At 41.0% G+C, this 22804-nt stretch overlaps 1 protein-coding gene and 1 pseudogene across 3 annotated transcripts in view; both read right to left on the minus strand.

Annotated features, from left to right (window-relative positions):
• Nucleotides 1–22019, minus strand: part of RNF149 (ring finger protein 149) — a 38905-nt gene extending 16886 nt beyond the window's left edge. For all 3 annotated transcript variants that reach the window (XM_064572639.1, XM_045885200.3, XM_045885201.3), the window contains exons 1-5: nucleotides 21464–22019; nucleotides 10137–10387; nucleotides 9143–9211; nucleotides 5383–5465; nucleotides 3137–3233 (exon numbers count right to left, since the gene is read on the minus strand). In XM_064572639.1, the coding sequence (XP_064428709.1) occupies nucleotides 3137–3233; nucleotides 5383–5465; nucleotides 9143–9211; nucleotides 10137–10387; nucleotides 21464–21920 (957 nt within the window). In that variant the 5' untranslated portion in view covers nucleotides 21921–22019. The remainder of the gene's footprint in view (nucleotides 1–3136; nucleotides 3234–5382; nucleotides 5466–9142; nucleotides 9212–10136; nucleotides 10388–21463) is intronic.
• Nucleotides 17787–17917, minus strand: LOC123852270 (U4 spliceosomal RNA; annotated as a pseudogene).
• Nucleotides 22020–22804: the final 785 nt, after the last annotated feature.

Here is a 22804-nt window from a genome sequence, read left to right on the forward strand (position 1 = left end):
GCTTCACGTGAGAACATGTGCTGGCTCCACCTCCCTCCTCCTCCACCTCAGCGGGCCTGCTCCTCCCACTGCCGCTCCACCCAGTTCTAGAACCGCCCTCTTCCCGAACCACATGCTACACTGCTTCCTTCTCACTGGTAAGTAACTGAACACCCTCAGAACAGACTCTGGACACACCAAGCCACAAATCCTACGGAGTTGCCATACTGTCCAAACTCCCACCCAGCCCACCCTCATCTGTTTTCCCAGATAGTTACCAAAATACCCACCAAACTTAACCACCTGCCAGTCTCAAAGCCCCCATGGTCACACCCTCATCTGCAATATACTGATCTGTCAGGCAAATCCTTTAACACCCAGCTCAGACTCCCCTCTTAAAAAACTACCCTCTTATCGTCCCACTCCACCTGGCGGAGTAAATTCCTCCTTTCTCTGTGCTCCTCAGCACTTCAACATACCTCCTTTGCAGCGTTGTGTGTGGGTGTATGCCCTGGCCCCCACAGTCCAGAAAGTGAAAGTCCACAACCAGAAGGGCTGTATCTTACTCATCTTTGTCTCCCCAAGTCAAGGTCCAATCTAGCACCTGAGAGAGCACTCCTTTGATACATGCTTGCTGAATGAATGAAAACAACAGTGACAAATGGCACATCGAGAAGGTTGTAGCTGCCAACGCAAGGACCACCTCTCAAGTCCACATGAAGGACTGATGGCAGCCCTCTGACCACAGCTGTTTCCTTGGGAGCGAGAACTAGTTGCCACATGACAGTGTATCATCACTGTCTACAAAACCCAATGCAGGAGGGGCAAAGGGACTAAAGAAAATGGCACACTCGTCAAAAACTGTAAAACAACTAAGGGCAAGACAAGCTAATTTCTTAGAGTTTGACTTAAAGTTACTACAGGTTTCTGTTCCTCAAAAAGAAATCATGGGGCGCCTGGGTGGCTCAGTTGGTTAAGTGACTGCCTTTGGCTCAGGTCATGATCCTGGAGTCCCGGGATCAAGTCCTGCATCAGGCTCCCTGCTCAGCAGGGAGTCCGCTTCTCCCTCTGACCCTTCCCCCCTCTCATGCTCTCTCTCTCTCATTTTCTCTCTCAAATAAATAAATAAAATCTTTAAAAATAAATAAATAAAAAAGAAATCACACTTCCTGGGGTCATAGGCAAGCTTTCTGAAATTAACATTCTAACAAAGTAATCCAACCTGATGCAAAAAGAATAATCTTCATTTTTAATGTATGAAATACATATATGTAGATGTAGTTCCAAAAACAAAACTCATGAGGATTAATCTCAGTGCTAATGTTCATGAAATACCCTTACAAAAATTTCTAGAAATGAAAAGCAGGTTTAAAACTACTGACTATGAAGAAAGTAACTTAAAATGAGCTTCAGTGTGCACCTAATGAAGGAAAAGAGGAAGGAGAAGAGGAAAAAGGAAAACTTTGCCAAGAAAAACATCTGTTGAGTTCCCTGTATTGTACTGTTTAAAATGCTTAAAATCCCAGGAAGGGTGTCTACGACACAGGCTCAGTTCACTAAGTCTCAAATTCACTGTTATGCCCTGCTAAATAGACCCATCATTATTAAAAACTATAAATAAATGTTAGAAATCCTAGAGGAAAGACAAATCTTCTAGACATCAAAGCAGGTAAGTTTTCTTTCGGTAAGAGGTCTTGAATGCTGACCTTCCTCCTTTCCTGTACCTGTGGTGGGGGCATTCTGAAACTCACACTTGAAAAATATAATTCTTAGGGGTGCCTGGGTGGCTCAGTTGGTTGAGCATCCTTTAGACTTTTGGATTTCGGCTCAGGTCATATCTCATGGGTCGTGAGATGGAGCCCTGTGTCGGGCTCTGAGCTCAGTGGGGAGTCTACTTGAAGGTTCTCTCCCTCTGTCCCTACCCCCAACTCGTGCATGCATGCACACTCTAAAATAAATAAATAAATCTTAAAAAATAGAAAAATCAAGTTCATAGATAATTACAGTGGTAATCAAGGCAGCAGTCTCTCAACTATCTTTCCAAGACCCGCCAAGCTAGAAGATGAGAGGACTCCTTGAGGGTTACTGGGGCTGTAAGGTGCATGAAATGCTTATCACAGAAAAAACTCCTTGTGGTTTCTAACTCTACCATAAACACTATAAAAAAAAACCCTAAAAAATTAGGTTTAGCAATAAGAGAAGTATGTGATATTTAAATTACTTCTTCTAAAGTAGTAAGATCATTATTTCAAAACTATTTGCTATTTAATCAAGAATATTTTAAGACACTGATTATATGAAAACTCTAAAAACAATAAAAAAATAATGATCTAGAAAAATCTGTTTTTTTTCCTCTACGTCTTCCCCTTTTGGGTGGGACTACTGGTTAAAAGCTTGTATCCAGGAATTAAGCAAACCTGTATCTGAAAGCAGATTCCCAAATAACTAGCTGTGTGACCTTTGGTGACTTACTCGGCTTTTCTAAGTTCAAGTTCCTAATTAGTAAAATAGGGAGAGAAACAGTACTTACCTCCCAGAGTGGCTATGAGGGTATGACATAATAATGTACGTAGGCCCTCAGCACACGGCTGGCTACTATGAAGCACCCTCTTTCACTCTGCCCTCATGTCTTTGTTTTCGGAGGAAGGTCTTACGACCACCTAAGTACCACAACCCGATGGAGCAAATACCACACAGAATCAATCTCCCTAGCAGGATTTGATTTCCAAACCAGAAATCTGAGACCTGGTGTCAAGAAGTGTGGCTTCAGTTTCCTCATATGTAAAATATGCATCTTGAGCCAGAAAATGTATGAGGCTCCTTCCATTTCAAAGATTTGATAATTCTTGTTCATACGAAACTGACGAGTATGTATACATTCTACAGGGCAGCATACCAATATATCGCTCTAAGCAATTACAAACTCTCTGGGGGAAACATACAGCATATCAGTCTATAATCACAAAGGCAGTAGCTCGTTAACTTCATGGAATGTCTTAAACATTCATTTTTAATCAAGAGGAAAATTTCTTCAGGGAACCACAAAGACGTTAGAAGGAGCACTTAGTCCATTCCTCTTGGCTCTGGTCAGTAATGAAATTGAATCACTCAGGAAGAACTGGGGCAGAGATTGAATATAAACAAAAATGTAACAAACCCAATATCCCAGGGCTTTGATGACATCAAGTTTACACATTGGACACGTGCGGTGATCCAAAAGCCATGGGTCAATGCATATTCTATGAAAAATATGCCTAAAAAGATTAAGTATGTGTTAATTTTTTAAAATAAATGTTTATATCTTATAAAGGAAACAACACATTCTACTGACTCATCTTCTCAGTGCAAGTTAAACGACTTCAAATCAACATTCTAGTCTATTCACTTACTCTAGGTAATTATCTATTCTACTTTCCACGTTAAACAGAATCTGGAACTTACAGGGAAATTTTCCCTTCACTCCACAAAAATAGCATGGTTTATTTTCGCTTCATGGTAAGCTGTATTTTTCTTTGCATCTGTAACTTACTTAAAAGCCATTTGGGAATAAATGTGGCATAAGTAAACCAATAGTCAACTAATAATAATAAGCTGAGAGTATCTTACATAAGTTCAGGAAACGAATCAAATGGGAATACAACAAAATATAAACAGATCATCTCTGGGTTTTAGGCTTAAAAAAAAAAAAACACTTATTTTCTGTCTTAACATATTTTTGTATATTCCACGTTCTTCTATAATAATAACTTGCAGAATTGAAGAAAGAAGAAATAACAATTCCCTATGTATTTTCTTTTTACTGACTTGTCTTAGTCGGCTAGCTTTGCCTCCTATGTGGTGAATCTGTTTTCCACACAGGATAGAGATGAGGAGTCAGGCAGAGGGGGTACAGGACCCATGGCTCCCACGCCAGCTGTGTGATGCGATGCTGGGACTCTGATCTAGTTGCTTAACCTCTGCACCTCCACTGCAGGCTGTTCTCAGCAGCAAATACATAACGTGCTCACAGCAGTGCTGGGCACAGTAAATACTGAGTAACTGTTCATTATTCATGCTGTTGTGTGAAGAGCTCTTCTTCATACTGAAAGTCTGCTAGTGCAGTTAAAAATAACAGTACTTAATTACATAACATAGTCTAGCCTAGCTAATCTTCTGACCTTTCCATCCTCAAACTGAAACTGAAACTGACTGACCCAAAGGAATAATTTTTACAAAAACACAAAGGAAACATGTTGGCTTTATTGGGAAATCTGTTAAATAAAGCATGGGAGAAAATGAGGGGAAATTAAGTAAAAACCCCAGATCAGGAGACCAGGAAATGTGCACAATCAACATGTCTGCTTGTGAGGGTCAAGCACAAAACCCAGCTCAGCCATCAGGACAGATCTGGTGTTGCAAAGGAAGTGAGCCTCAAGACCGCTCATCTGTGCTGCATCCCAAGCATCATTTTTAAGTCACAAAGACTTGCCCTAAACCATCCTAGATAAAAATTCTTTTCTATTTTAATAATTTTCCACAGGACATACTGACTCCAATTCATTAAGTACCCACCCACCAACCTCAAATAAAAGCCTGTAGACCGAAGTTAGCTATCTTTATTCTGGAAACTTTTGTTATTCTGATATTCATTTGTTTTCTCTATAGATTACTGAGAACTTAATCTACTATAGAGTACTCATATATATATATATATACTACTTTGTAAACATAAAGCAAACCGTAATTGCATATTAATTTCTGACCTGCTTCTAATAGGTGGGAAGCATAATTAAAATTGATCAGACTGAAAGCACAGTATAATTTTTATTCACCCTTCTGATAACAGCCATTCTTCTAAACAGTTATCAGTTAATTAAAGTATCCCATTAAAAAGAAAAAAAAAAGGAAATCGCAACTTCCCATTGCTAAAGCAAAGCCCCTAGTGTATCTAAAGTGAAAAATATTTATTTTGCAGAACCCCCAAAAGAACTAAAACCAAGGGTGCAAATAATAGCAAACCACTACCCTCCTTGACTTTCTGCTAGCCATTTCTGGCCCTCCCCCTGGGGTCCTTCACCGGTCATGCTTCAGTTTCCTTGCTCCCACACAATGTATGTTTTGAATGGCTAAATGTATGATGGAATTCTCAGGATTCTAATAAAGCCTTGCTTAAGACTAAAAGCCAATCCATGGCAAAGATTTATAATGGGTCTGTCTTAGGGCCTGAGGTCTCCTAAGGATTTTAAAGTAATATAATCCAGGAGCCTAGAAGGCTTAAAGCTTCCTTCCTAAAGGATGAGATGATCACAAGATCATCACATGATAACAAGATCCTCACATCATAAAAGACACATTAACACTCTTGTCAGAAACCTGAAGCTTATCCAGTAATTTGTAGCATCTTAGGAAGGAAAAAAAACATACTTGCATGGCAGAATTCTGATAATGTCCTTTACTTTAAAATTTTCAATACACACTGCACAGTTTTCAGCATCAACATCAATTCCCTGTAAAAAGGAAAGAAAAGAATTCACTATATCCTTTGCTACGTGGTCGATCTTGATAAAACTCACAACGTCCTGGGTAAAACAATGACAAATTTTGTACTACCAGGGTACAACCAGAAGATAAACACAGTGTCTACTCAGTATTTACTTCTTACCACTGTCCAGAGATTATTTAAAGAATCTGGCTGAAAAGGAAAAAATGTCATTACATAATCAGGCACGAGCAGTTTTGATACTAAGGTAGTGTTCATGTTTTAAGGGTTGTAGAAATGCAAATGCCTACTTTACTATAATAAAAATTATTTTTCAAATATAAAACTTGTAAAGAGAATATCCAATAAACTACTTGTTTCTAGAATCATTAAGAACAAAAACAAGAGCACTTTCACTAGAATTTGCTAAAGAACATAGTTACAACTTGCAAATGAGAAAACACAAATGGCTAAATATCTGAAAATATTCCGCCTCACTAGTGATAAAAGAATTACGGATTAAAATAAATTACTGTTTTTCATCTATCAAATTAACAAAGGTAAAAAGAAATAAAACTTGCCAGGGAGGAAGTAGTCCCTGGCAAAATTTGTGACAAAATTTCCACTGCTGCTAAGAATCTATGGGTCATCGACCTTTTTGGTGGTGTCAGCCTTTCCCCCATTCCCCTGGGTACCCCCATCGAATCACCTGGCCTCACCCCATCAAAGCAGGCACAGCCAGAGCAGTCATCCGACCCAAGACAGGTCAGTGAGACTCTCTTTGATTCTGGGATGGATTCAAGAACTACCAGTCAGTGTCTGCATATAGCTCCAACATTAGCAAGTGCATTTTATGGGAACACAGCTACCCTGTCCTTACGTAATTATTTTAAAAATACACTGAGTCATGTATATCACTTGTTAGCAAGCAAGCAGTAAAAACTGATTATTGTTATCAAAGACTGTATTAAAATTCTGTAACACTTAAAATTGTATGTTGCTAAAGTAAATATTATCATCTATCATATGCCATACAAAACTGATGAAACAATTTTTAAAGTCTCTAATGGTCTGTAAGCTTATACATTACTGTGAATGAGTCCATAAGAAAAGAAAAACTAGAAACCAGGGCACCTGGGTGGCTCAGTCGGTTAAGCGGCTGCCTTCGGCTCAGGTCATGATCCCAGGGTCCTGGGATCGAGCCCCACGTCGGGCTCCCTGCTTGGCAGAGAGCCTGCTTCTCCCTCTACCTCTGTCTGCCTCATTCTGCCTACTTGTGCTCTCTATCTCTGTTAAATAAATAAATAAATAAAAATCTTAAAAAAAAAAGAAAAGAAAAACTAGAAACCAAACACCTGTCTCTAGAACTGGACAAGATGTAGATTTAAGAAAACACAACAATTTTTCTGTACAAATTTAATCAAAATCATCAGAAAATCCATGTGTGTGGCACCTGGCTGGCTTGGTCAAAGGAGCATGTGATGCTTGGTCTCAGGCTTAGAAGTTCAAGCCCCATATGGGGTGTAGAGGATACTTATTAAAAAAAAGAAAAGAAAAATCCACGTATGTACCTCACCAACCATTTAGGGATCTTTTTTTAACCATTATTTTGACAACTTTCAAAAACAGTAGGATCATATTTTCAAAAATGTTCTATATAAAGAAATGCTCTGGAGGCGCCTGGGTGGGTCAGTTGGTTAAGCGTCTGCTTTCAGCTCAGGTCATGATCCTGGGGTCCTGGGATCAAGCCCGGTGTCCTGGGATCCCCCCCCTGGGTCAGGCTCCTTGCTCAGTGAGGAGTCTGCTTCTCCCTCTCCCTCTAATCCTCCCCCTCTCCGCTTGTGCTCTTGCTCTCTCTCAAATGAAGAAATTTTTTAAAAATCCCAAAAACCCCAAATGCTCTGTACAGGAAGAGGATACTATCAATTTACTTAGGTTCTCAAAGACTCAATTCAGTATATTATACATATAAATCTCTGCTCATATTTATTTTTTTAAATTTTTTATTGTTATGTTAATTACCATGCATTACATCATTAGTTTTTGATGTAGTGTTCCATGATTCATTCTTTGTGCATAACACCCAGTGTCTCTGCTCCTATTTATAGACCGAGATTTCCTGCTGTGGAGCAGAAGACATATTCTAAGGGGAACATAAAACTACATGCTTATCAAGTGACTGGCCATGTGCAATGCATGTAGAGTTTATCACAGGCATTCACTAGAGACTCTCTCCCCAAAGACCCTCTGTGATCTGTACATCAAGTGCTAATCTCAAGCCAGGACATGAGAAGCTTTTTTTTGTTTGCTTGTTTTCTTTTACTCTTTCTGTTCAGTACATTTGCATGGAAAGAAACCAGTACACTGCACAAACTATTAAAATTCAGCTGTTACTTCTGTATAAGGCATTAGGGAAAGAATGGAAGCCAGCAATGTAAGTCCAAGAGTATCTTCATATTAAATATACTAAAATAAACCATTAATATCAGAATACAAAGTTTAAAAAAAACTCAAAGGTCTATAATTTAATGAGTATTATTTCTGCTTTAGAGTTGGTCAAAAGAAGGGATACATAAAATAAATGCAGTTATTCTTTCTCTTTTTTGAAGGAGTGGAGGGTAGCATAGATGAAGTCTCAACAATTTGGTGAGATGAAATGAAAATCAAAACAACAGAACCAACCTATACCTACAAGTCAACACACTTATCAGCATCTAAAGACACAGAAGACCATTAAAAAAAAGTACTACTACTGCATTGGCAACTGTTTTCCTCTTAAAGAATCGGTCCTCCAAGAATCGGAGGTTCTGGATTTAGGATCTGTCCCATTCCCAAAATGCTTTAAAACCTGGTTTGATTTTGACCTTTTATGTCCCAGGTTGGCCATGTCAGAATGTTTCTTTTTTTAAAAAAGTAGTTTAAGTACATTTTCTTCCCTTCTCTACAAATCCCAGTTTTTTCCTCCCTGTATTTAAGGGAATCAGAGAGAATGAACACATAGCCTATAGACTCAGATTTAACAGAAATGGTTTAAAGTATCAAAGGTCTATGGTCTAAGGGAACTTGGAAGTTCTTTACCTTCCTTAGAGTCATCTGGGTCTGACCAACAGGTAGAACTTTCTTACGTGATAGACATGTCAGTCCCGTCCAGTATAGTAGCAACCAGCCAATAGGGCCATTTGAGTATTTGGAATGTAGCTAGTGTGACTCAGGAACTGAATTTTTAAGTTCAATTTCATCCATTTAAAGTAAAATAACTAGGGGCGCCTGGGTGGCTCAGTCGTTAAGCATCTGCCTTCGGCTCAGGTCGTGATCCCAGGGTCCTGGGATCGAGCCCCGCATCGGGCTCCCTGCTTGGCAGGAAGCCTGCTTCTCCCTCTCCCCCTGCTTGTGTTCCTTCTCTCGCTATCTCTCTCTGTCAAATAAATAAAATCTTTATTAAAAAAAAAAAAGTAAAATAACTATATACAACCAATGGCTACCTTATTTGGTGGCACAGGTTTTAGAGGCTCTTCACATGTACAACTGAATATTTCTGCCAACCCTTCTCTAAAATGAACACACGTATACAAGTTAGTACTAACTCAAACTAGTCAAAACTCCACATGTTCAATGTGAGTTTAACAGACTGGAAAGTTTTAGTTAGACATATAAACAGATATGTACTTTAGTCTAAAAGAAACAAAAAACCCATGAAAATGTTACCTTTTCTCCATGCTTTACAGTATGAAGTGGAAGCTGGCCAATGATTTTCTTAGCTTCTTTCCTATGGCTCTTAGGTAGGAAAAATATTATCACTAAAAATTTTAAGTCACTATTTTAAAAAATTCACATAAACTTACAGAAAAAAATTTCACTTAAAAAAGTTAAATGACTACAATGAAAATAACAACAAAAATTACCATTTACATCTTAATGTATAAAATAGCCACATATAACTTAAGAGCTGTTTGATCAAGAATATTTTCAATTCCATGCCTGAAGAAGAAACCAATTCTTATGTTTAAATATTGGCAAGAGAGCAGGAAGCTGAGGATGGGGGAGGAGGGGTCCCACTGATTCATCTACTAATGCCCGTCCCTAAAATGAAAGAGGTTTTCGTCTAGTCAGCAGGTGCAGGATGACCAGAAATGACTACCACCTACAAAGCCAGAAAGAGCGGCTTTTCAAGACAACAGGGTAATTTGGAAGTTCAAAGGCCTGTCTGTGGAACTCTCTGGCTCTCTGAGTGTCCTCCTCTTTGCTGTGACAGAGACACTACCTCTCTGCAGATAAATGGCTTTGAAAGTCGCCCCACCACAGAAGCCAGGAAGCCCCTCCCACTCTGCTCCTCGCCTTCAGGCCCAGGGTTCTCTTCTCCTTGTTTTAAACACAGAACCAGATCCACTCTACCTCAGGCCTATTTATCATTCCTTTATGTCTGAAAGAGGGAAAGAGGGTATTCACAGGAGCAAAACATGCAAAAAGTGACATCATTTAAAGGTATTTAATTTCCACAGAACAGAAAATTTAATGTATTCTAATTAAAAAATTATTTTTAAAAAGTTACATTAATTAAATAGTACGAATGAAAATGAAATTAAGAATATGGTCCAAAAAACCCCCACAAAACTCTAATATAACTTCAGGGAATATATATGAGAAATATTTATGAATTACCTTTTAAAAAGCAAAGTTAAAAAGAATTACCCATAATTACCTGACTTCCAAACTGTGAGCCAGTATATAGGAAACGCTGTATATAGTAAAATATCAGCCAGGCTAATGAGATAATCATCATGGTGATGAAGGCGATGGCCACAAATACCACAGACTGACCACTGATAAACTCCTGTACATGGCGGGTGCCAACCCCTATGGTCATTTTGACTGCAATGCCTTTCTGCACCAGATCCAAAATTTCTCTTCCTTTTGGGTAGCTAACCATAATGACCACTATATTTCCTGTTCCTGTAGGGAAGAACAAAAAAAGTCCATATGAAGAACGCAAAATGAGATACAGAGAAAGGTAAGAGAAAAATATAAGAGTACTACAGCTTGTCCATATGTAACATCCAAAAACTTAACCAAAAAATGTTTAATTTTCAAGGAAAACTTAAGTTACCAAAATTAGTCCCCAAAGAGAAAATAGACTGACTACATCAGAAGTAGAATAAGTCTCTAATAACTACCCCCCCAAAGGTTAGAGCCCCATTCAATTCCACGGGTGAATTCTACCACCAAAACTTGAAGTAACTGATGGTACTGAAATTGTTCCACAGCAGATTAAAAAAGTTAAAAAAGAAGTTTAAAAAATTATTTCTAGATAATAAAGCCAAACATGGGAATAAACCAAGAGAACCATACAGACAAATTTCACTTATGAATTTTAATACACAATGCCTAGTGGCGCCTGGGTGGCTCAGTCGGTTAAGCATCTGCCTTCAGCTCAGGTCATGATCCTGGGGTCCCGGGATAGAGCCCTACATCAGGCTCCCTGCTCAGTGCAGAGTCTGCTTCTCCCTCTGGCCCTCCTCCCTCTCGTGCTCTCTCTCTCTCAAATAAATAAAATCTTAAAAAAAAAAATACATAATGCCTAAAGCATGCCTATTAATCACAGGGAGGCAATCTGAGAATTTCTACTATGATCACTATTATTTAACATTGGTCCAAAGGCATGAACAGACATAATACAAAAAAAAAAAAAAAAAAAGAGAGAGAGAGAAGGGGTAAAATAATCAGTTTCTATAAATCTATCCATAAATTAATGTAATAACCATAAAAAATAGGATTCTTAAAACCTTAAAAATGCTGTTTCTGAAGTTCATTAGGGGAAAAATAATCACAAATCATCAGGAAAACTTTTTAAAAGTAAAACCTGAACTAACATTTACAATTACAGTAATTACAACAGTGTGGTAGTAGCAAAGGAAGACAACCAGAATAAAGGGGTACAATCAAAAGTCCAGAAATTAGACCCAAATACAAAACAGAACTTAGTATATCATAAAACTGTAATCTTAAATCACTGGGGTAAAATAGATTATTTTAAAAAAATAGTATGGGAATAATTGGGTATTATCTGAGGGAAAATAAAAAAGCTGTATCCCTTTCTCACAATTTATGGCAAAATAAGTTCCAAGTAATGAATACCCAACTTTTACATCAACATGGATGGCACTGGAGGGGATTATGCTAAGTGAAATAAGTCAAGCAGAGAAAGTCAATTATCATATGGTTTCACTTATTTGTGGAACGTAAGGAATAGCATGGAGGACATTAGGAGAAGGAAGGGAAAAATGAACGGGGGGAAATCGGAGAGGGAGACGAAGCATGAGGAGACTATGGACTCCGAGAAACAAACTGAGGGTTTTAGAGGGGAAGGGGGTAGGGAGATGGGTTAGTCTGGTGATGGGTATTAAGGAGAGCACGTACTGCATGGAGCACTGGGTGTTACACGAAGACAATGAATCACAGATCACTACATCAAAAACTAATGATATACTGTATGACGACTAACATAACATTATAAAATAAAATTAAAAAAAAAAAGTTCCAAGTAAATCAAAGATTTAAATATATAAAAGAGACGAAATATAAAAATGAAAAATTTCCAGAGAGCTAAAAAAGAGCAAAGAGCTAATGGGAGAAAATACATGTAACATAACAAAGACAGAAAACAATTTCCTGTAAGAGAAAGAGCAACAGAAAAACAAAGGAAATGAAGTCAGTTTGCAAAAAGACAAAAAATTTTTTTACCTATCAGCTTTAGTAAGATAAGAATTCACATGCCATAAAATTCACCCTTTTAAAGTATAGAATTCACTGGTTTTTAGTATATTCATAAAGGCTGTGCGACCATCATCACAATCTAATTCAATTAACATTTTCATCGCCCCAAAAAGAAAACCTGTATGCCTCTGCGGTCACTCCCCAACAAATAGACTTTAAACACATGAAAAGTCATGGTACAAATGAAATCATTAAAAAGATCTTCATCTTAGGATGCACTGCATCCTGAAATCCTAAGTTGAAAATATCCTATGTAGAAAATGCATTTAATACTGAACATCATCACAGCTTAACCTAGCCTACCTTAAATGTGCTCTGAACACTTATAATAGCCTACGGTCGGACAAAATCCTCTAACACTGTGCCTATAGGAAAGTGCTGACCACCTCATGTAATTTGCTGAACACAGTACTGAAAGTAAAAAACGAAATGGTGGTCTGGGTACAGAATGGTTGTTGACCTTCGTGATCATGTAGCGGATTGGGAGCTGGGGCTGCAGCATCATGAGAGAATATTGTAGGGCATATCGCTAGCCCTGGAAAAGATCCAAATTCAAAATTTGAAGTACGGCTTCCCCTGAATGCATACTGCTTTTGTGCCATCATAAAATCAAAACATTGCAAGTGAAACCATAGTAAGTTGGGGATCATCTGTACCTATATGATTGGCAAAGATCAAATAGTTTTGATCCTCCATAATGGCAAGAGTGAGCACAAATCTGCACTCTTGCACACTGCAGGGGGAGTTTATTACTACAATCTTGTGTGGAGGGCAATGGCTATCAAAAAAATTTCATTTATTTATTTTCCCAAGACTTAAATTAAATGCACAGCTCTTTGATCCAGCAATTCCATGTCCAAGAATTACAGATACACTTGCATACGTATACAGGAGCTATCTGTAAAGATATTTGTTGTCAAATTTTCTCTAAATTGTTGCTATCACAGAGTGCCTGGGTGGGTCAGTTGGTTGGGTGACTGCCTTCGGCTCCGGTCATGATCCTGGAGTCCCGGGATCGAGTCCTGCATCGGGCTCCCTGCTTGGTGGGGAGTCTGCTTCTCCCTCTGACCCTCCCCCCTCTCATGCTCTCTCTCATTCTCTCTCTCAAATAAATAAATAAAATATTTAAATTGTTGCTATCATGATCTAAACGTCCATCAATAGGACTACAGTATGAGGTGGCGACTCCATTTGCATGAATAGTACTCAAGATGACAGGAGGGGAAAAAAGCAACATGTCAAACTATGTGGATGCAAGATCTGTATGTCACATTAATTTGGACTGCCTCTGGAAGGAGACCCAGAGAGTAGGGACCCTGACTGCATCTGGGAAGAGGAGCTGGGCACAATAAAAATTCTGTACAACGTGTGCATATTACCTATTTGAAAACTAATTTTAAAAATACACTTAAAGGGGTGCCTGGGTGCTCAGTCAAGATCAAGCGTCTGCCTTCCGCTCAGGTCATGATCCAGGGTCCTGGGATTAAGCCCCAGGTCAGGCTCCCTCTCCCTCTGCCTGCTGCTCCCCATTCTGTGCTCTCTCTCAAATAAATAACATCTTAAAAAAAATACGTAAAATAAAAATAAAAATACACATAAAGAATGTTCTCTGGCATCACTTCGAAACTGCGCATTTTAACAATTTTACTGCAGAGAGAAACTTAATCTGTAGCAAATCCACTGTGGCCCCCTGCCATCAGGATTTAGTTACTGAAACACCAGAAGGGCACCCTTCTAAGGTGGCTCCCGCCTGGAGGCCGATCCTTTGACCCGGGCCAAAAGTGTCACTTAGCAAGAACGTACATGTACTTGTCTCCCCACTCACGCAGTCTGCCATGTCATCACTGGGGAGACACTACAAGGAGGAAGGCATTTCCTGCCTTCAGGAAAACAAACATCTAGAAGCTGAGAAACACAAGCACAGAAACAATTATTATGATAGTTATACCACTTATAATTACATGGCACTTTATAAGCTGAAAGCCTTTTCTCATAAACCTCCTTTTGCGGAGAACTTCAAGCACACACTAAAGTAGGAAGAACGGTTTAAAGAACCCCACGTGCCTGTCTCAGTTAAGAAGTTTTACAGAGAAAATAAATCTGTTTCCATGCCATGGTCACAGCTACATAAAACTTCCGGTACTGACATAATGAAATTTGTGTTAATCGGGGAAAACCAACTTTAGAGCACTTTCACATTTATGTCTCCCTTGAAGCAGAGAGGCCAAATTACCATTTTACAGATGAGGGCTCAGAAATCTAAAGAGAGCTGGTGAATGTCATATACCACCTGGAAAAGCCAGTTCTAGGGCCTGAAGGCCCAGCTCCCACGCAGTATCTCTGCCCTGCCTCCTCCTCGTGGGGGACCCAGGCTTCAGAATCATGCAGACTGGGTTCAGATCTGTTATCACTGTCTGGGTCTGGAGAAACTACCTTCTCTGAGAATATTTCTTCAGCTATAAAATGAGAATTTTTCTATTTTGGACTACTGCTTATTTACTAAGAAAGTGGAATACAAAGAGCTGCAGAAATGAAGTGATAATTTTGTCTGAGGTGGGAGAGAACTCTTTCCCTTGGAAGTACACTTGAGCTACATCTTGAAGGACAGGAAAAGTTTATCAAGTAAACAAAGGGAGGCTTTCTAGGCTGTGAAATCATCATAAAAACATATTTGGGATGGTGACTGGTCCAATTTGATTAGTGAATAAAATATAGTTGTCCCCCTTACCACAAGGGATACATCCCAAGACCTCCAGTGGATGCCTGAAACCGCAGAGAGCAACAAATGCTATATATACTATGCTTTTTTCCTATACATACCTATGATAAAGTTTAATTTATAAATTAGGCACAGTAAGAGCTTAACTACTAATAAAGTAGGACAATTGTTAACAACATACTGCAAAAAAAAAAGTCATATGAATGTGGTCTCTCTTAAAATATTTTGTACTGTATTCACCCTTCTTGTGATGATGGTGAGATGAAAAAATGCCCATGTGAGGAGATGAAGTGAGGGGAATGACGTAGACATTATGACCGAACGTTAGGCTACTACTAACCTTCTGACCATAGGTCAGAAGGAAGATCATCTACGTCCAGACCAAGGCTGACCATGGGTAACGGACACCATGGGTAAGGGGGGTGACTGGTGTACATTTGAAGGTATCTTATCTCCTTACCCCCAGGGCCTCCCATAGAACCTGGCACACAGAAAGTGTCTCATAAATATTTGCTGAATAAATGAATGAATAAATGAGAGGTGGAAGATGAATTGAGATTCTAATCTCAATTGGTTGGTTCTTGAACACCAAAATTTTCAAAGGAAGGGCCTACTGACACACAGTGATTATCAGAGGGACACCCTGAACTGAAAACACTTGTAATATCAACTTGAAATTTTTCACCTAGGAAACTAAAACAGTTCACTGATTTAAAAGAAATCATGGAAAAAAAAAAATACTGTGTCTAGGATGACAGCTAAACCATTTGCTATACTAATTATAGCAGCAAGACTGCTTCTGGGAACTACTTTAAATTAATAAAACTCAGAATGAAGACTCATTCTATACCATGATTTGTTTTTCTAGAACATTTTTTGGGATGAACTGGAGGTAGGGCAGCTGAGTAAAAATGGCACTAGCTTGGGTCACTGTGTGCATGACCGGAAGGGATACCAGGCGCAGGCACCTCATTTGGCTCTGCCCGTCCCTCCTCATGCACTGCCACCTCTCCAGGACAATCCTAGAGAGCCTTAGGGACACATGAGAGCAAATCACAGCTTATTTCCCAACTAAACAGCTGAGTTTCTTCATAGGATGCACAGACACTCAAAGACTTGGGAGAGGAGAGGAAGTTCTTAGGATTTTTCTTCCCTAGGCCTTAACACTGCTACCAGTCATGCTTGTGTAAAAAACGGTCATCTTGTGCAATCCCTCTCCCTCCCCCAAAGAATCTATACCTCTCACCATTAGACAGGAAAACTCGAAGGCAGTTTTTGTCTTACTTAGCACAATGTCTGTGTACAGAGTACACGATCATAAACCTACTTATCAAATAATAAATACCAAATATAGTACTCTTTAGCAAGCCATACTGTCCATAAATATGAAACTCTTCTGTGCCAGAAATAAAATTGCATATATTTCTGTTTCCTTTCAAATGTCTGTGTTCCGCTTACCACTTGCTCAAAAACAAAAAAGTTAAGAAATCTGTCTTGGTCAATAGGTTCAAAATTCTAGCGGTTACATGTGAGTCTAGTGTACCATTTCTCTCCTCCCAAAGGAAACTATATACATTTCAGCATTCTTTTGAAGGGGGTGGGAACTACTGAAATATTTAAAGTGGAGGATTAGATTTCTGCTCTAGAAAACCAATTCAGGCAGCGAGAAATACATTTTAGAGTCCCAGCAAAAGAATCCTGTTAAATTTCAGGTTTTCTTTCTTTCTCATCACTTCCATACCCTCTCCACCTTCTGCCCCCTAACCTGGAAAATTCTTGGTGAAATCTTCAAGATTCAGCACAAGCTCAACTCAAGGCTTCTTGGCACCACCCACCCCTTTACACCTGCAATGCATCAGTTCCTCTTAGATACAGCTCTAGCAGGTGTATAAAACACCTACTAGAACTTCTTTATAGGTTTCTCTTCCTCACTAGATGAGTACTACCTGTTCTTATTTATTAGTTTTTGTAGCCAAGTATCATGCAATGGTGACCCATAGAAGAGTTTCTGTATGCATGAATCTATCTGAAAAAATTGGCTTATCTTCAAGTAGTATAGCTGAAATGCCCCAATAAGGAGAATATTAATAGAAACAGTACACCCAATATGAACGCAAATGTCTCCAAAATTTGAAGCTATTATGCAAAACAGAAATGTTTTTATGGTTGGCTACGGAGTGCCAGGAGGACACAAAAACAAATGTAATTCTTTTCTTGGAAATTTAAATTATGTTTTGGATAATTCGACTTGCTCAAAAATATTTTGTATTTGTTGCATATACAGCTCTTTGCAGGGTTCCTAAAGGCATTACTTTATTTCAGGGCTTCAGCCTTTTACAATGTTGTTCCCACCACCAAGAATGTCCTATAGCCCAACCCACCCTCCACACACCATACACACCCAGAGACACCTTCTCCATCCACGTTTCTTTCAAAACTCAATCTTTCTGGGAACCATCTGAGTTAATCCCACCTTCTAAGCACGCCTGTGAGGTGCCACTTCTGTCTTCCTACAGCAGCACAATACATAATTCAAATCCATATTTTTGGATCATTTGAGTATAGCATTAAACATCATCAAAAATGTATTATTCATAAAAAACTATTTACCATGCTCTGCAAATGCAAAATGCACATCTTCTATAACACTAGGGACTTTTACATTTTTGTCGTCTCCCTCCACCCCAACTCTGGCCCCTTCTTCAAACATAGCTCTAAGCCTTGCCAGTACTTGGCACTCAGTAAACAGCTGTTAACAGAATGAATGAAGTTAACTGTATACAGAGTGAATGAATGAATCTATCCTTAAAAGGCCATGCCAAAATTGCAGCTAAAGGATCATCCTATTTATTAAAGAACAATAATCACACTAAGGCCAATACTCTATAAAAACTTTTGTTTTAATGGTTTGACTTGTATCAATCTTTCAATTAGCAATAATCCCGCCTCGGATAAACCTCATTGGCTCGATACTGCCACTGCGCAAAGCTGACTTGTATCAATTTTTACTCATCTTGGTCAAACTAACTACCAGTCACCCTTGCAGTATCTGCTTTAGATGTCCTTCCTTTATGCTTCCTAAGTATCCGTACATATAATTCCATCAAGGTCCAAACCATATTGTCTGGAAAGTTGTTTATCGCTCCCACCAGGTCACAAACTCCTTTGAGGAGGCAGGCATGTGTCTTAGGCATTTCTATGCCTTAGTAAGCACAATATTTAGCCCAAAGTGGCTACTCATTATTCTGTCTGCTAAAGTAAAGAGAATTAACTAAGATTAATTAACAGGGAATTAATTAGTTTAACAGTCCTTACAGTTGTTCTGATAGATTATCTTAAAGTCATGATTTTATTTTTAGAACCATGATAAAACACTGATTTATACCCAAAGTATCCTGTACTGGATTTAGTAGAGTCAAGCAATAGGCTTAAAAACTGGAGAAATTCTCCCTGAGACTTGGGAAAAGACTATCACGATTCAGTTTTACAAGCACCCACCTCTACCTATTTTGCAGAACCCCAGTGCTACACAGGAACATTGAAACCACTGGTATCTGCGGTTTTCACTGCCTCCAGCCACATTCTGACAAAATCCAAGAAACCTAACTTGAGCTGCATTCAAGGTTCTGTATACCATTTCAAGTTCAAGTATGTCAAAGCCAGTTTGTCTTCTGACTTAATTCCATCCATTCCATTCTTAATGCTATTCCATTCTCAAAAAGTCATGATACAGTTGTACCCTTGTTCCCAGTTGGGCCAAGTTCTGTGAAGGTCATTCCCTTCCATTCCTATAGTCACCACTACAGTATTCGCCCTTATACAGTCGACCCTTGAACAACATGGGTTTGAAACGTGTGGGTTAACTTATGCAAGAACTTTTTCTTCCAATATAGTACAGTATCAATGTATTTTCTCTTATGATTTTAATATAACATTTTCTTCCCTCTAGCTTACTTTATTGTAAGAATCCAGTATGCAAGACATGTAACATACAAAACATGTGTTAATTGACTGTTTATGTTATTGGTAAAATGCCCAGTCAACAGGAGGCTATTAGTGGCAAGTTCTGGGGGAGTCAAAAGTTATACACAGATTTTCCACTGCATGGGGGGTTGGTGCCTCTAAGCCTTGTGTTGTTCAAGGGTCAACTTTATTTCTATTTGGATCAGCCCAACAGACTAGAGTCTCTGTAGGCTTTCCTCTGTTTAATCCACTGGTCACAATGCTACCAAATTAATCTCCCTTTAAGTCAGTGGTTCAAAACATTGGAGGATTCTATCATCACTTCCCTCCCCCTCCCCCCCCCCGACATTTGGTATTATCTGGAGACATTTCTGGTTGTCACAACTGGAGGAGTACTGTTGGAATCTGGTAGGTAGAAGCCAGGGATGCTAAACATCCTATAATGCACAGGACAGCCCCTCCCACAACAAAGAATGAACTGGCTCTGTATAGACCCTCCTGTTACCACGGACCAGTTTCCTCATCCATAAAATGGAGTTAAAATACCTACATGAAAACGCTGTCCGGAAGGTTAAGTGAACCGCTGTATGGAGAGCACTGAGCACAGTGCCTACACACTGGGTACCTTCACGCATTAAAAAAAAAATTGCTAAAGCTGTTACTTTTGTCTTTTTTCTCACAAAGAATGATTCTCACAGTAAAACAACTAGAATGGACATTGATAATAGAAGAGAAACTCATGAGGATTTAAAATAAACATCAATGAGGTGTTTTTCGGGGCCTGGCTAAATTATGTCAAATAATAAAAGCAAGCAAGGTGGCTGAACCATGGTTAGAGCAAGTGCTATTAGCCTGGAAAAATGTAACATCATTATCAAAAAATGCAGTAAACAGATTCAGAAAATTGTAGCCGATGCGCCAGCCATTGAAAAGAAAAGGTCCAAATGAAGATGTTATACACTCAGAAGAGACTACAAGGACCCAGAATCAGAGAATCCTGACACATTAACCTCTTTTCCTAGACAGATCTACTAAAATTGGGAAAACACCATTGATAGGATGTATCAGGAATGGTCTCTGAAATCTGACAGGGCTTTTCATGGTAGTTTTACGGAAACATGGCTTGGGTACAATGACAACTTGGTAGACTTATACTCACTGGAATAGCGGCACCAAAGGTGGTGCCTCACCCAATCCACCACATAAGCACCCGCTTCTATTTCCTCTTCCAAAACCACTTCCTTCTGTTGCAACTGAGAACTTCCCCTCTACTGTCTGAGGTCAACCCCTCCAAAATATCCTAGACACGGCCTTCTTCAAGACCTGACTCTTGCAGTTACCTCATCTCTAACCTGGATCTCTACCACATCACTCCCAGCCAATTTCAATATGCCCTACCCCCGTCCACCCTAACCCTCCCTTGCCCTATAGTTTCTGCACACTTCTCAGCACACCTTGAGCCCTCAGAGTCAACCCTCTTAAAAGAGTTGTTCTAACAGTCTCCATTTTCTCACCTCTCAACTGATTTCTATTCCCATCACAGCTAAAACAGGCCAAATTCAAAGTTCCTTTCCGTCCTCATTATGTTAAGTTTGAACTTGCCTTTAAGAAATCAAAGCAGAATGAAAAACAGAAGTACAGGGAAAAGGATGTCTGACTTGCAGCAGCAGAAACTTTTAAAAAAAACTTTAATCACAATAAATTCAGAATGAGTCACGCTCTTAGAAATCATAACAGAAATATGTTCACTCTGCTGGGAACAGGTCCTGTAACATTCAGATTTCAGTTCTGAGGAGGACGTCTTGCAAAATAAGACTCTCAAACTGTCATCAGTGCTTGAAGATGCAACCTGTTGCCCTGGGGAATAGGTGTGGGAAGTGTCGCCTGGCAAAGAGCAAGACCTTTTCCTGAATGAACACAACCTGAAAAATTTCATCTAAACTCTAGACTCACGGAAGCTGACTGGCAGTTGAGCCAGTATTACAGCCTTGCATGTAGGAAGCGAGAAAACAATATCCGCACTTAAATCCAGGTTTTCTGACTCAGTTAAGTCCAGATTTTCTGACTCAAAAGTTCAGAATACTCAGGCACGTTTTATTAAAGTGGAGAAACCAGAGTTCGACCAAGCCACCACCACTTAGCATGGGTGAAGGACTGCCAGACCTTGGATTCCTACCTCACCTGACTTTGTAAAAACGATGAATGGAAAGGGACCCATGATTAGCAATCACGAGACTTTCCACCATAACCCTCTTTGGGTGGCTTTTAATTTCTTTCGTTCTCCCCACTGCCCTCCTTCAGAGGGCGCCTCCCTACACCTGAAGGGCCCAAGGCGAAGATCTAATCTCGTCTGGAGGCCTTCCTACCTGCCCAGAGAGCCCCGGGGGGTCACGGCGCGCACATCCAGAGCTTCCCTCCCAGTTCCTGACCGCCAGAAGCCATCCGAGTCGCGCCCCCAAACCCCTTCGCGGCTTGCCCCTGGGGATCAAGGCCGAGGACCAGAGGGCCGTCGGCCATGACTAAGCTGCAGAGTTCCCCCCGCCGCCTCCCCACGTCCCCCGGCCTCGGCTCACCCGCGTGGGACATGGGCGTGGTGAGGTTCCCGTGGCCCTCCTCGTTGTAGAGGACCACGGCCGAGGCGTTCCTCCGCGCCGCCACCAGCACCTTGTCCTTGAAGGTGCAGCCCCCGCGCGCCACCAGGGCGACCCAGGGCGCGTCCCCCCGGCCGCCGGGCGCTGGCACGAGGAAGCGAGTGTCGGGCGCGCAGCCCTCGGGGTCGCGGTCCGCAGCGCGCGGGACGCCCACCAGGCCCTGCGCGCCCTCCTTGGGCGAGCTGTCGCCGAAGCGGCCGCTCTCCGAGACGCTCCACACGGTGCGGTTCGTGTGCGGGTCCACGTACTCGGTGCTCACCACGGCCGAGTACCACTCGAGCGCCCGGCCCCTGGCCCCGGGCGCGTATAGGGCCAGCGCTAGCAGCGCCAGCGCGCCGCGGGCCCCGACGCCGGCCCCGGGCCGCCGCCGCCACGCCATGGCCCCGCCGCCGGGCTGACGAGGAGAAGTCCGCGGCTGCAGCTGCGCGCGTGCGAGGCCGCTGAAAAGCGTTAAAAAGCTGGGGCTTGCCGCCGAGTGGGCGGAGAGCCAGGCCGGGTGGCGGGCGGGGCCGCGGCGCACGCGCACCTGGCGGAGCGGGGGAGGGGGCGGAGACTGGGGCGGGGCCTTCCCTGGCCCTGCCCCGCCCGGACCCCGGTGCTACGTGCGCGGCTTGGAGGCTGCCCTCTCTGCTTGGTGCCTGAACGTGACCGATCGCTCGCAGCCGGGCGGTCTGCGACCTCAAGGATCCCGTGGATGCAGGAACCGGGTGCGAGCAGCTCACGCGACGTCTTGCGCCACGCAGGGCGCGGTGGCCAGGGCCCGAGCTTGTGTAACCGGACCTCGAGGGCACCCCGAAGCCAGGGGAAGCGACCGTCGGAGAGCGGGTCGAAAGGCGTGGGAGCGCTGTTATGTAAAGTCGCCCAGCGGATGTTTATGAAGAGTTTACAGTGCAATTCAAGGCGCTTCGCAGAGGCCTTGCTTGTCTAGAACCAAGCTACTCATGTTTTCCATCCACTTTTTGCGACCGATTTTGTAATGCTAACTGATTTCTTGTCGCTTCTCTCCAGCACTGCACTCACAGCAACGTTTTCTATTACGGTATTTTATGTATGATCAGTAGTTTTGAAATGAGTGCATCAAACTGCCTCTTTAGATGAGCACTTACATTGTACAGCAGTAAATAAAAAGAAAAGGATTTGTTTGAAAATAAATGCTGGGAGGTAGTCCATTTAAAACTGCCGTGGATACAAAGCCTTGCTGCTGCAGGAGAAGTTTAGACCATTCATTTCTGACTGACTCATCTTCCTCCTACAAAGATCTAT

Source organism: Mirounga angustirostris, unplaced genomic scaffold (genome assembly GCF_029215605.1).
Source record: "Mirounga angustirostris isolate CCGP_5_RB_7025 unplaced genomic scaffold, mMirAng1.0.hap1 SCAF_10, whole genome shotgun sequence".
Lineage (NCBI taxonomy): Eukaryota > Metazoa > Chordata > Mammalia > Carnivora > Phocidae > Mirounga > Mirounga angustirostris.